This window comes from Brachypodium distachyon, chromosome 4, assembly GCF_000005505.3.
Source record: "Brachypodium distachyon strain Bd21 chromosome 4, Brachypodium_distachyon_v3.0, whole genome shotgun sequence".
Taxonomy (NCBI): Eukaryota; Viridiplantae; Streptophyta; class Magnoliopsida; order Poales; family Poaceae; genus Brachypodium; species Brachypodium distachyon.
This window is the reverse complement of record NC_016134.3, coordinates 41958034-41970033: the sequence shown is the minus strand read 5'-3', so window position 1 is coordinate 41970033 and position 12000 is coordinate 41958034. Positions and strand designations below refer to the sequence as shown.

General features: G+C 48.1%; 2 protein-coding genes across 2 annotated transcripts; both read right to left on the bottom strand.

Moving 5' to 3' along the window:
• Positions 1 to 4525: 4525 nt before the first annotated feature.
• LOC100843717 (ornithine decarboxylase) lies at positions 4526 to 6477 on the bottom strand. The gene is made up of 2 exons (XM_003578514.4): positions 5974 to 6477; positions 4526 to 5764 (listed from the first exon to the last, which is right to left on the bottom strand). The coding sequence occupies exons 1-2, from the start codon at positions 6269 to 6271 to the stop codon at positions 4818 to 4820; spliced, it is 1245 nt and encodes a 414-aa protein (XP_003578562.1). The 5' UTR covers positions 6272 to 6477; the 3' UTR covers positions 4526 to 4817.
• Positions 6478 to 11188: 4711 nt separating this feature from the next.
• Positions 11189 to 11660, bottom strand: LOC112268696 (headcase protein homolog). Its single transcript, XM_024454651.1, has one exon. The coding sequence runs from the start codon at positions 11543 to 11545 to the stop codon at positions 11189 to 11191; it is 357 nt and encodes a 118-aa protein (XP_024310419.1). The 5' UTR covers positions 11546 to 11660.
• Between the last annotated feature and the right edge of the window lie 340 nt (positions 11661 to 12000).

Here is a 12000-nt window from a genome sequence, read left to right as displayed (position 1 = left end):
ACATGGGCGGCAACAGCTGAGTTTCCGTTTCATAAACAAAGATACCTTAACAATGCATCAAACTATCAGTCAATCGTATGTATCAATTGCAAGGTTTCCGCAGAGATGACACAGGCGCTTAGTCTGTTCGGTCACCTCATTAAGTTCTATCTACTCACGTTAGCTTGGCTAGCTAGCGTCGCAAGGCAGCTTTGCTGCATCACGAACACCCCCGAGAGTAGTGTGGCTCTTGGGCTTGCCAAAGGCCGAGCGTGTGTGTAGTAACGCGTCGTGGGCGCCACGTCGCGCGACAGCCCTTATCCTCGCCGCCTCGTCGGCTGCGCATTCGTAAACGAGGCACGTGTGTGTGTGCAGACATCGTCCCCTTCTTGCGATCCGGTTGTGACCGCGCCAGATATCACGCGTATACGTAGGTGTACTAGTGTACGCGATAGGGGGATGACCGCATAACGACCCGTCGCTGTTCTTCCACGACGAGCACGGGGGTAGTCTCTTGCAGGAATTTCACGGTGCCAAATGCCTTCGTTTGGTCAGATGGAGGATTCCTTTGGAGTAGCAGAAGAATTCTGGCATGTCCGGTCAGTGGTCCATCGATCCCGGCCTGTCCAAAGATTTTTACCTCCTCGACGGGGTTTCACTCGGCTCATTGTGATGTCCTGTCAAAAATATTACTACTTCCTCTGTCGCATGTTAAATCACATATTAAATGACGAAAGATATATTACATGTATTTAGATATATTTTCTATAGATACATTCATAATTAGTCAAATTTGAGTCACATGATATTGATGTAAAAAGTAGTAATCTAAAATTTGCATAATATTATGAACTTCACAAGTCTAATAAGGACATCTCCAACAAGGGATAACAAACAGGTACTTAAAATCTTTTTTTTACTTTTTGGTTGAGGTGGAACAAAAAAGTGGAGATGTGGTATGCTGCAGAAGTAACAACATTGACACAAGGACTAAGAATATGAAAATATAGATTAATGGAAGAATGAGTATGCCATGTGGATCCAAACTGAAAAGTTTAATTGAGAGAGAAAAATGAATAGGAGAGAGAAGAAAGCTAACTACCGGTACTTCTTGAGCTGCTATTGAGGATGTCCTAAGTACTACTCCTGATGTTTCATAATTCTTGACACAACTTTGTCTAGATAAGGTTGTTTAACTCGTTAATTTAGAGTTCTATACGTTGATAGATAAACTAGATCAAACCTGAAAAGGCTTGACTTACGACAAATCTAGAATTAGATTCTTATGTTTGGAAACATAATTAACGCAATGAAAGGAATGGCGGAAAAGACTCAACGCTGCTCCAAAATGCAATGCAAAAAAGAAGATCATCTCACTCCCTTCATACATTCTGTGGAACATTTGCAAAGAGAGAAATAGAAGAGTCTTTTTTTACCAAAAAAGCTTAACTGCACAAGGAGATACGGCGCTAATTTGACCCAAAAAGCAACTTAATTCTTACTTTTGTACAGCCGAACTGCAGGGCGGTATTGGATCTTTTCGTTTTTCAGGTTTCCTTTTTGTTCTTTGTCTGCTTTGTTCACTCTGTAAATTTGTTTGTTCTCTTCTTCTTAATGCTATACTCCCGCTGACCGCTGACCGTCAACTATAGACAAGAACGAACGGTTCGTTGAGTGAACATTGCCCACGATATTGGCATAGTTCATTCGGTGCAGTACTGTGGCCACGTACAGTCTAATACAACTAATCAAAATAAGACCTTCAAAGATTTAACATTATGTTAAAGTACAGTGGTTTTCTGATCAGAACATTGTTGATAACATGAGGGGTAGGCAAGCAATGCGACTTAGGACAAGTAGTTCACTGGATATCGAACGTTCCCACGATCCCGGTCAGGTTCATCCGATTTGATATGAGACCTCGCGTTGTTTTTTTTCAGGGGAATATATGAGACCTCACCTGTTTCAGTTGGGTTTTCTGGTGCGCGGTTTCGACGTGGTTCCAGTTGGACTGGGATGAAATGGGCCCGATAGTGAAGTGGCCTGTGGACTGGTATGACTTGGTAATGAAACCGAAGTCTATGTGACATGGATCCGAAACGAGTTGAAACAACAACGGGCTGAACCCATGGGCTGTCCTGGCATGTGTCCTCCTCCTCTCTATTTGCTGCTACCGGGGTGCAGCTCAGGGGATGCTGTTAGGAGGATATGGACTAACCCGTGAATTGCCCTTCACATACCCAAAGAAAATTTTCCCCATATTTACCCTCTCCGTTGCTCATTTTATCCATATCCCATTGGGATCTGAACAATATTGGGCAAACAGACAAAAGAACTTCCAAACAAGCCGGCGCTCCGATGAATCAAATGGAGGAAGAAGAAGAAATCACAATCCAATCCAATCAATCCAATCAAATCATCGAAGCGCCAGCAGCACCCAAGCGGCCCCATCGTTGAACGCCACTGCCGCCGCCAGCGCCGTCTCCCCGATGGACGAAGGAGGAACCGGAGGAGGGAGGACGTGAAGGAAAACACGCACAAACACTCAAGCACACCGCGATTTACCTAGGTTCGGAGCGCTCTTGCCGAGGTAAGACTCCTACTCCTGCTTTTTTTATATTAGCCGAGATAGACCAACTCTTACAATGGCGCTCCTTGAGCTGCATTCTTGAGGAAGAAGAAAAAGGGGAAACCCTAAACGACTAAGTGCCTTTTTTCTTTTCACAGAGGGATAGTGTTCTATTTATAGGCCACTCATGTCACACTGACATGTGGGCCGAGTACAAACGTGACCTTTCTTGGACCCCGCCGAGGACGAGGCTTGGTTCCCTTCGGGTGGTACCGCAGGGGACAAGACAACTTTACTTTCACTGGCATCTTGCAACAAGTACTGTTGACCTCTGCCGGCTCCCGTCAGAGATTCTCTTTCGGTGCTTCTTTTGTGCAGTCGCCTGGCACCGCTACGTAAGCGGCGACTGCTTTTCTCGCGATAATGATGACGCTGCTTTTTTTTACGCCGCGTGGTCAGGATAAGACCGTTGAAAGATCTCGGCACGGGCCGAGATTAAGGGGCTCGTCCTTATCCTGCAAATTCATAAGACAAAATAGTCATGCCGGCATACACCCGGTATGCCGGCTTAAGGTTAAGTTAGCTTTACGATGCCGCCATACTTGACCATGCGACTTTGACTTCGTCATCTCGGCTAGAGCGTGTCGTCATGACCTTATTCGGGGTCATCCCCCGGCAGCTTGGTAGCCGGCCTCGTCAGCACTCGGGACGACGCCGGCGCGGATGATGAAGGTGACGCCAATGCCCCAGGGCGTGTGGAGGTCGAGCTCCTGTGGCGGAAGTGGAGGTCGAGCTCGAGGAACAAGCGGAGGTCGATGCTCGCGGCGGCTGAGTCACGAAGGGCGTGTGCAGGTAGGATTTCGTTAATTTGTGCTCCGTTCCATCTTGTTGTGCAGTCTTGCTATCGTGCAGGATGAAAGCGATGATTTGGTGATGGAATGTACTAGTAGAAGCTGATCCAGTCAGCGGATGCATGATAGTTTGGGAACATTAAACGAATTTAGCATGGGAGTTGGGTTTTTTGGTAGAGGAATAATTCATTTTGGAATTCCTAGATCTGACTTGACTGGGCGGAAAGGCAAATATTCCTCATATTTACAACAGGGCGGCGTATCTAGTGAAAACCTTCTTTCGGTGTAAACCGTGCAAACTTCATAAAAATCATGTTTAATTTTTTTTTTAAAATTCTACAAAAATACCATATGTCGGGAGTGCGATGTTCTACAAACCTGCAAAATTTCAAGTTCAAAGTCAAAATCATTTGGAAGGAATTAAAAAGAGAAATTTACGATGAATATTGTCAGACATGAAAGATCACTATTCATGCAGAATTTGTTTTTTTTTTTGCTGCTACCAAATGCCATTGAGTTTGGACTTGAAATTTTGCACATATATAAAACATCACTTTTCTAACATATGTAATTTTTTCGAAATTTTTTTGAACCTTTTTCGATGGAGTTTTCACAGTTTATACCGTAGAGGTGGTTTTCACCTGATATTTTGCCTACAAATAAGGGCATACACATATAAACTGCACCCGAGTGTACAATGCGATGACGCTAGTTTTTTCTTAGCAATTGTGGAAAGAGAGAGAAATGAAGAAAACGCACAAACCTTCTCTTAATTGAGAGATGATCTCTTCACAAGAATAATAAGGCAAAGATGAAGCAATTTTTCCCATTTTACCTTATTTCACCTTTTTAGCATTTATTTAGTTAATTTTATTTGTAAGCATTAGTTATAAGATATAACACTAAGTCTTAGTTTGGCATTGCTGAACTGTGCTGTGCTAAACTTATTTTATAATCTGCTGTTGAAAAAACACACAAAAGCAGGAAAAAATTGGTTAGCCAAACACGAAAATAGCCAAAAGCGGACGGAAAAAACGGGATTATGATAATCCACCGCAATGACAAACGCAGCCTAAGAGATAATCCATTGTTTTGTTGTCTTTTTTAAATAACCAGAAACACATAAGATAAGACAATTTATCAACCATTAATTGTACATGCCCCGAAGAACTTCTCATTTCAGGAAACAAGAGAATTTATCGACTTCACCTTAGATACAATATACAAAAATGAGCTAAACTCATCTTTAGATAAAGAAGGGTTTTATTTTCTTGTGGACACAACCAATGCCGCGGAAAACGCACAAAGTGTTTCTTCCGAAACAATATTCATGCACACAACGCAGAAGAAGAGTTTCACCCAACCTCAACATTATTATCCATTGCCCATTGCCCAATGATAATGCATCGGATCGATCCCTAGGTTGAGTACGCCAAGTATGTCTTTATGTCGGACATCAAGAATCCGTTGAAGTTGGACCCTGACGAGGCGGCGTAGGCGCCAATGCCGTCGAACACGAGCCAGTCCCCCACGCTCATCTCCGGCAGCTGGTACCCGCTCACCACCTTGTCCCGGGAGTCGCACGTCGGCCCGAACACCGTCGAGGCGTACGTCTTCTCTCCGCCGGGGCGCGGGGCGGCGAGCAGCGGCCTTGGGCGCGGCACGTAGTCGCCCATGAGCGCGCAGCTGAGGGAGCCGTAGAGCCCGTCGTCGATCCAGTACTGCCGCGCCTCGCCGCGCGCGCGCTTCCCGATGACGCGCGCCGCGAGCGTGAACACGGTCTCGCCGAAGTACTGCCCCGGCTCGCCGATCACCTCCACGCACGGGAGGAGCTCGCCGAAGTGCTGCGCGAGCGCGTCCTTTATGGCCGCCGCCGCGCGTCCGAACGAGGCGTCCGCCATGAAGCCGCCGCCGATGTCGAGCACGCGCATGGGCGGCATGCCGAGGGCGGCGGCCGCGTCGAACGCCGCGCGGGATGCCCTGATGGCGTCGTGGTAGACGTCGGTGCGGGAAGTGCAGGCCCCGACGTGGAAGGAGACGCCCGCCACGGTGAGGCCCGCGCGCTGGGCGGCGCGCAGGAGAGGCACGACTTCCTCGGCGTGCGCGCCGTACTTGGTGCCCAGGTCGATCTTGGCCTCGTCGTTGTCGGGGCCCTTGATGCGGAGGAGGAGCTCGCAGTCCGGATGGCAGCGCTTGACCTTGGCCACCTCCTCCTCGGTGTCGTAGGTGGTGAGGTTGACGCCGACGGACGCCGCGTACTCGAGGTGCGCCTCGGGCTTGCACGGGTTGGCGTACACGATGCTCCCGGGCTCGACCCCGTGCGCGAGGACGGCCTCGATCTCGGCGCGGCTGGCGCAGTCAAAACCTATTGGATTGGAATTAATCTTGTCAAAAGATTTGTTGTACTGTTCTCAGCAGAGCGAGGCACGCGCCCGCGCGTGTGTGTTGCCCATCAGTATGCATGTGTGAGTGCTCCGTGATACGGAGCCGGAGTATACGAAGCTGCATTGGATATTTAGTTAACTACTCCAGTATTATTAGTTGACTAAGTGTGGTGATTAGCATTAAATTAACCTGCTCCGAGAGCGGCCAGCGCGCCGAGCATTGCCGGCTCGGGGTTGCACTTGACGGCGTAGTAGGGCCGCACGTCGGGGAGCGCGCGGCGCCAGGCGCTGTACAGGTCGACGAGCCTGGCGAGGTCCAGGACGAAGAAGGCGCTCCGGGCGGTGCCGGCGGGGGCGGCGATGGAGTGCATGAGGGCCGCGACGGCGTCCTTGTCCTTGAGCGCGTCCCGCTTGAACGCGTGCACCTTCCTGTCCTTCACCCCGGGCGCCGTCAGCACCGCCTGCATTGGGCCGCTGCTTCCAACCATGTCGACGATTATGTTATCCTACCACACTTAAGCGATGCGGGGAGAGCTGAAGACTAATTTGGGGTTTTCTCGAGCTGGGCGGTGTCAAATGCAGCTAGCAAAGCGAGCGATCGAGAAGATGGGCTCTGCTCCGGCGAATGCTATTGCTTCTTTTGTGTCTGTGGAAGTGTGGGGCTTGTCTGCGATGAACTCGATCGGCGTCTCTTATATAGCCGTTCGTACGGGCCGGGCCGGATGCATAAATCAAGCTGCACGTGGTCGCACCAAAAGCGACGCGTGGCCCCGCTGTCAAATCGATCATACTGTTCGAGATTTTCTTGGTAGAAGGGAGCGATCAGCGACCATGCTCGTACGGGATGGCGCTGGGCTGGACGCGCGTGGCAGGCCGCAGGCGTACACGCCTTTACCATTTCTCATCATTCGGATTAGCTATTTCTAAATGGGTTGGAAAATTCTCACGTGTAAGCCGACAATCCCCAGTGTTGATAAAATGTACTAGTACTCCGTTTTTGTTTGACACAAAATTAATCCCTGGAGGCCTGGACGCTGGAGGCCTGGACGCTATAATTTCCCGGTACACACGCTAATCGATCCTTAGAGCATCTCAGCCGGCTCTCCTAAATGCTCGAACGCAAAATGGGTGCGCCGGTTCTAAAAAACCATCCAACCCATTTTCTAAATCCAAAAAATAGCCGGCGTAACCAAAAATTTTAGCCGGCGCTCCCAGACCGCTTCCCACTCACAGGGGAGCTAGCCAGCTGAAGCTGAAAAGCAGCGCGGGCCACCGCTGTCGACGAGACAAATTAAATTTTGGGGATTAATGTTTGGGAGGTGTGGTTGGGTCGCGGCTGGTTCTCAAACAAAAAAGATGCGCCGGCATCCTCATATGACCATGCGCCGGACGATTTATAGGGAAGACAGTGCAGAGCTCTTAGATTGAGAGATGCGGCGTTTGGGTCACCCGGCTTCGAGCACTAGCGAAGGCAGGCTGCTGCATCACGAACTCTCGCAGAAGCAGTGCGGCCATTGGCCATTGGGCCTTGCCAAGAGGCGTCCATGCCCTATGCGCATCGTGTTGTGGGGCCGTGGGGTGTGCCACGTTGCGAGACAATCTCTTTTGTTTCTTTTTTGCCGTGAAGTCAATCTCTTTTCATCGCCTACTTCTGATATCGCTGAGAATTTAAAAATCGAGGCGGGCATCGCCGTGGCAACGGCCACGCGATTTGCGCGGCGGCCCGACGTCGCGTCCTTCTCGCGATACGATGGTGTCCACACGGAATAAACTACCGCCGAGTACCGGAGAGAAAGAGGATGATCCGTCGCCGTGTTTTCTCCCACGATGAGCACGGGCTCCCGCGGGAAGCCAGGAAGTCCCATTTCGAATCATTCTAATCTGACTGCGTTCTCCTTTCCAGGGCGGACATGCGAATCCTGGGTTTTTTTGGTTCCCTGCACGTGGCAACGTGCATCCTATGTGGTTACTGCACATGGTTGAGACTAGAATTCAGCGTGAAGGAAATAGTTGAATTCAACCTTATTGGCCCCGGGTTTGTTTGATCAAACAAGGAAACTGAATTGTTGTGGTATTTTGTAAAGGGTCGTTATTTGATTGGTATTTTGGAACTTTTAGTTTTGCATAATGATAGCATGTCAATTCTCTCTCACTTAGCATGTCAATTCTTTCTCACTTAGACGGAGGATCGCACACACATCGGACAGAATTCATCGTACTCAAAGCAATTTCGATTCTCTCTGGTTTGAACCAACCAACCTCGGGGCCAGCCCAGGCCACGTTTGGAGGAGGATCACGAGGACCGAGCATCCGGGGAGTACACACCTGGACCTCTTTCCCTTTGAAGCTCGGGCCCATGAGGTTCATGGCAATCTGGTCACTGGATTCTCTGAATCCCAGGACAAAAGAGGCTGGATCCTTAATTGTGGCGTTTTCCTTCTTGAACACCTGATCGTTCCGGAGATGCCATGCTCGCCACAAGATGAGGAGCATGGCTTCCCGTTGGCCAGCTGGCAACATGGCCTATCCTTTTTCATTTTACGGAGCACAGCCCAACAAAGCCCTTACAAGTCGCGTGGGTTTATAATGGAGTTGGCAGAAATGTACTCTCCGCCCCATAATTCTTGTCGTTGTTTTAGTATAAATTTGAACTAAAACAGCGACAAGAATTATGAAATGGAGTGAGTACAAACAAGAAAGACCCAAGTTTACTTTATGAAAACGCACCGCTAAATTTATGTCGCAGTTGATGGCCCAGTTTCCACCTAGCAAAATCAGTGCGATGAAAAAAGAAATCGTGTGATGAGAACATATTTTCTTGGTTCAGCATAAACGGGCCCTACAAAAAGTTGGAATCAACCTTTGAATTACATTAAATCATTTCAGTACTACTTGATATCGCCAATCGAAAACGAAGTTGTACTTCAATTCAATCTCCTCTGATCCAATATAACCGTTTCACACATATCAATAAACAGAAGGAGCTGATCGATGACACGAACTGAGCTATCGATCACAAGGCGCAATTAGCCACTTGCTGATGGATCGAACGAAATCTATAATCCGTTCCCCCGCAGAAAAAAGAAAGAAAGAAATTAATGGTCCGTTCAAAACTTCAAATGCATGCCGAGGATAAGGTTAGGTGCGTGTGGGATAGGTACAGTTTGACATCGTAGGATCCCTGTTCCGTTGAAAATTTGCACGGCGACCGAGCTGAATCAAATACTACTATAACATGCAGGACCAAATTAAAAAAAAATAGATATGAAGGTGTCATATAACACTCCCTCCGTTCCTAATTAATTGGCGCCGGCTTTTTTCAAAGAAACTTCTGTAAATTCTCAAAATAAACTTGCAGCACGTTCTATTGGAACTTTTGCGAAACCCTCCTGTAAAATTTCGAAATTAATGCGCAGTCCATGTTTAATTGAAGATGTGGACTGCATGTTTATTTCGAAAATTTACAGATTTTTTTTTGCAAAAATGATGGCGCCAATTAGTTAGGGACATAGGGAGTACTAATTATTTAATCTTCTGTGATTAGTCAATGACCAAGGATGGAATACTCTTGCTCTTTAATGTTAGTACTCCCACCATCCGGAAATAAGTGACTCGGATTTGTCTAAATTCGCATGCATCTATACACTCTAGATACTTTATATATAGACTCATAACTCTGAAGGTACGTTGTAATCTGTACTCGCTGGATTAGTAAAGAAGCAAATCATCACATAAGCCTTTACCTTTTCCTATAGGGGCCAAACCTAGGTATATCGTGTCCCCTCTAATCTCTGCTCCGGCCGACTCGAAGCCACAAGCTTCACCCATCGTAAACCACCCCCGATGGCACCTGCCATGAATACCCCATGACAATATTTAATTTAACTTCATGGCCTCACCTCTAGACTCCATGAGACCTTACGTCTTACAACGTGGTAGCGAAACTGGAAAGTCGATATCTACCGTATAAAAGAAGAACAAATGAAACCTTTGTTGTCAATCTAATTCTTTCCCCTAGTTGTTATTTCCCCTCCGAAGCTTTAGTTGCTCACGTACATTGAGTCCCAAATTGAATCCCGACTATCAAATAAAAAACGAAGAAGGAAAAAAGACTCCTTGTTGGTCAAAGTGCGATTGCATTGGCAGCCACCAATGAAATCGCTTTACTCCTCCCGCTTCTACTCATCGACCCACCCCTCTGACGACATTGTCCTATCGGTTCCTCTGATGTTACCAGCGCCAGTGTTGTGGCACACCTCGCCGGATAGACTTAATACACCTTTGTTCCATCCTCTCTCCTCCACTTCTATCTAGGGCACGTAAGCCCATGTTGCATGAGTTCTTCGTTGACAATACAAGCCTTCACAACCTAACCCAAAATCCTCCGGTCTCAGCCTGCCTTGCTTATGCCTTTGTTATCGTCTCGACAACGACCTAGGTACATATATGACACTTAGCCCCCACCTGTACCAAATTGCATATGGAAGAAGATATGTAGAGGAGCATTAGAGATAAAATTCAGTGAGATATCCCACGTATAAGTAAATCTCTGAAAAACTAGAGAATGTTTTTGAACTAACATGCTAGTCAGAGTTAAACGGGACAAACAAGATCCCTTTGTTGAGCATGGTGGCCGAATAGGAATCAGAAGTCAATATTATTTTGTTCAAGTGCGTGAATAATATAGCAAAGAAATAGTTATTTCTCAGTCAACAATCATAACCATCCAATGTAGATTGTCTTATCCATCGAGCCTACATTAATTTTACACGAATCTCAATGATTGAATCAAAAGGTTGTGATTATCGACTAAGAAACAGTTATTTCTCAGTCACCTAAGAAATAGCAAAACCGTATAGCAAAAGGGGGAAAAAAGAAAGACCAATTTTTTTTACAGGCATGCTAAATTTAGGGGTTCTCATGACCAATATATAAAAATTACAATGACAAAAGATGAAAATACTCACACATAGTATCTATTTGTAACCAATGGGATCGAATGGTAAACATGACTCAACGACAACGACGGCCGGGAAGCTGATTTCTAGTGGAGTACGTATCATGCATGCGTGCACGCGCGGGGATATATTGCAAATCGAAGACACGAACGATGGAGCAGATGAATCAAACAAGAAGCAGCTAGTCACCCACGAACGAAAAGGACGAACCATATGCCTGCCTGCCTGCATGCATATACACGGATGGTGCTTAATTGAATTGTGTGCATGCACGCCCTGGTTCGTTTCTTCAGTCGTTGGTGAACGCTTCTCGTCCAATTCATCCCGCTGAAATGCACGATCGTGTCTTGGATCTGCAAATGCCACACGCACATGCATATATACCTAGGAAACCAAATCAAACGAAACACCGCCGCGTATATGTATAGGAATTATTCTATCCGGTGTTCAAGCAGCGGGCGGGCCACCGGCGGCGGCCCCGACGCCGGCGGCGGCAGAGACCCCGGCTCCCACGGCACTGGCGGCTCCCGTCGTGGCGGCGCCGGCGCCGGCCGCGGCGACAGAGGCACCCGTGCTGGCAGCGCCGCCGACCCCGGCGAGCACCTGGCCGGCGACGCCGCCGCCGCCGCCGCAGGCCTCGTTGCACATCTTGGTGCATGCCGGGTCCTGCTTGAGCCCATTGGCGCAGCGATCGTAGCAGTCGTCGAAGCAGCCGAAGGCGCTCGCCGCCGGCACCGCCACCGCCACGACGACGGCCACGAGGAGCAGCGCGATGGCCGCGGCGGTCTTGCTCTGCAGTACCATATTGTGCTGTATGTAACTTTGCTGTCGGAAAGGTTAGCGAGAGAATGTGTTCTGTTGCTGATGGTGAGCGGCTTGTTGATTGATGAGAGGGCCAAGGTGAGGGTCGCCGGTTTATATAGGGGATCATGGCATGGCGAGCGGTAGACACTTTGAGGACGTGAAAGCTTCCCGGCGGGACGGACGGCGCCCATGGCTTTGCATGCATGCACGCACGCACGCCGCGGCCGGTGTTGGCGTCACCATTAATTATTGATCGGTCGGGCACTATTTTAGCGGCCATTCCTCGCCAAGGAACACCAAAATGGTTGAAGGAACATTGGTTGCTTTGATGGAACATCTGTCTATTAATTTCTTGACCAAGAGATCGTTCTTATTTCTAGGCATTCTAGACATCTGTTTTGTCATCCCGGCTTCAGTGCCGGGCACTAGGCTGACTCAACATAGAAATAGCAGTT

Coding starts and splice junctions, on each gene's coding strand:
- LOC100843717 (XM_003578514.4), bottom strand. CDS start 6,271: ATGGTTGGAAGCAGCGGCCCAATGCAGGCGGTGCTGACGGCGCCCGGG. Junction 5,765..5,973: donor GCTGGCCGCTCTCGGAGCAG/GTTAATTTAATG, acceptor CCAATCCAATAG/GTTTTGACTGCGCCAGCCGC.
- LOC112268696 (XM_024454651.1), bottom strand. CDS start 11,545: ATGGTACTGCAGAGCAAGACCGCCGCGGCCATCGCGCTGCTCCTCGTG.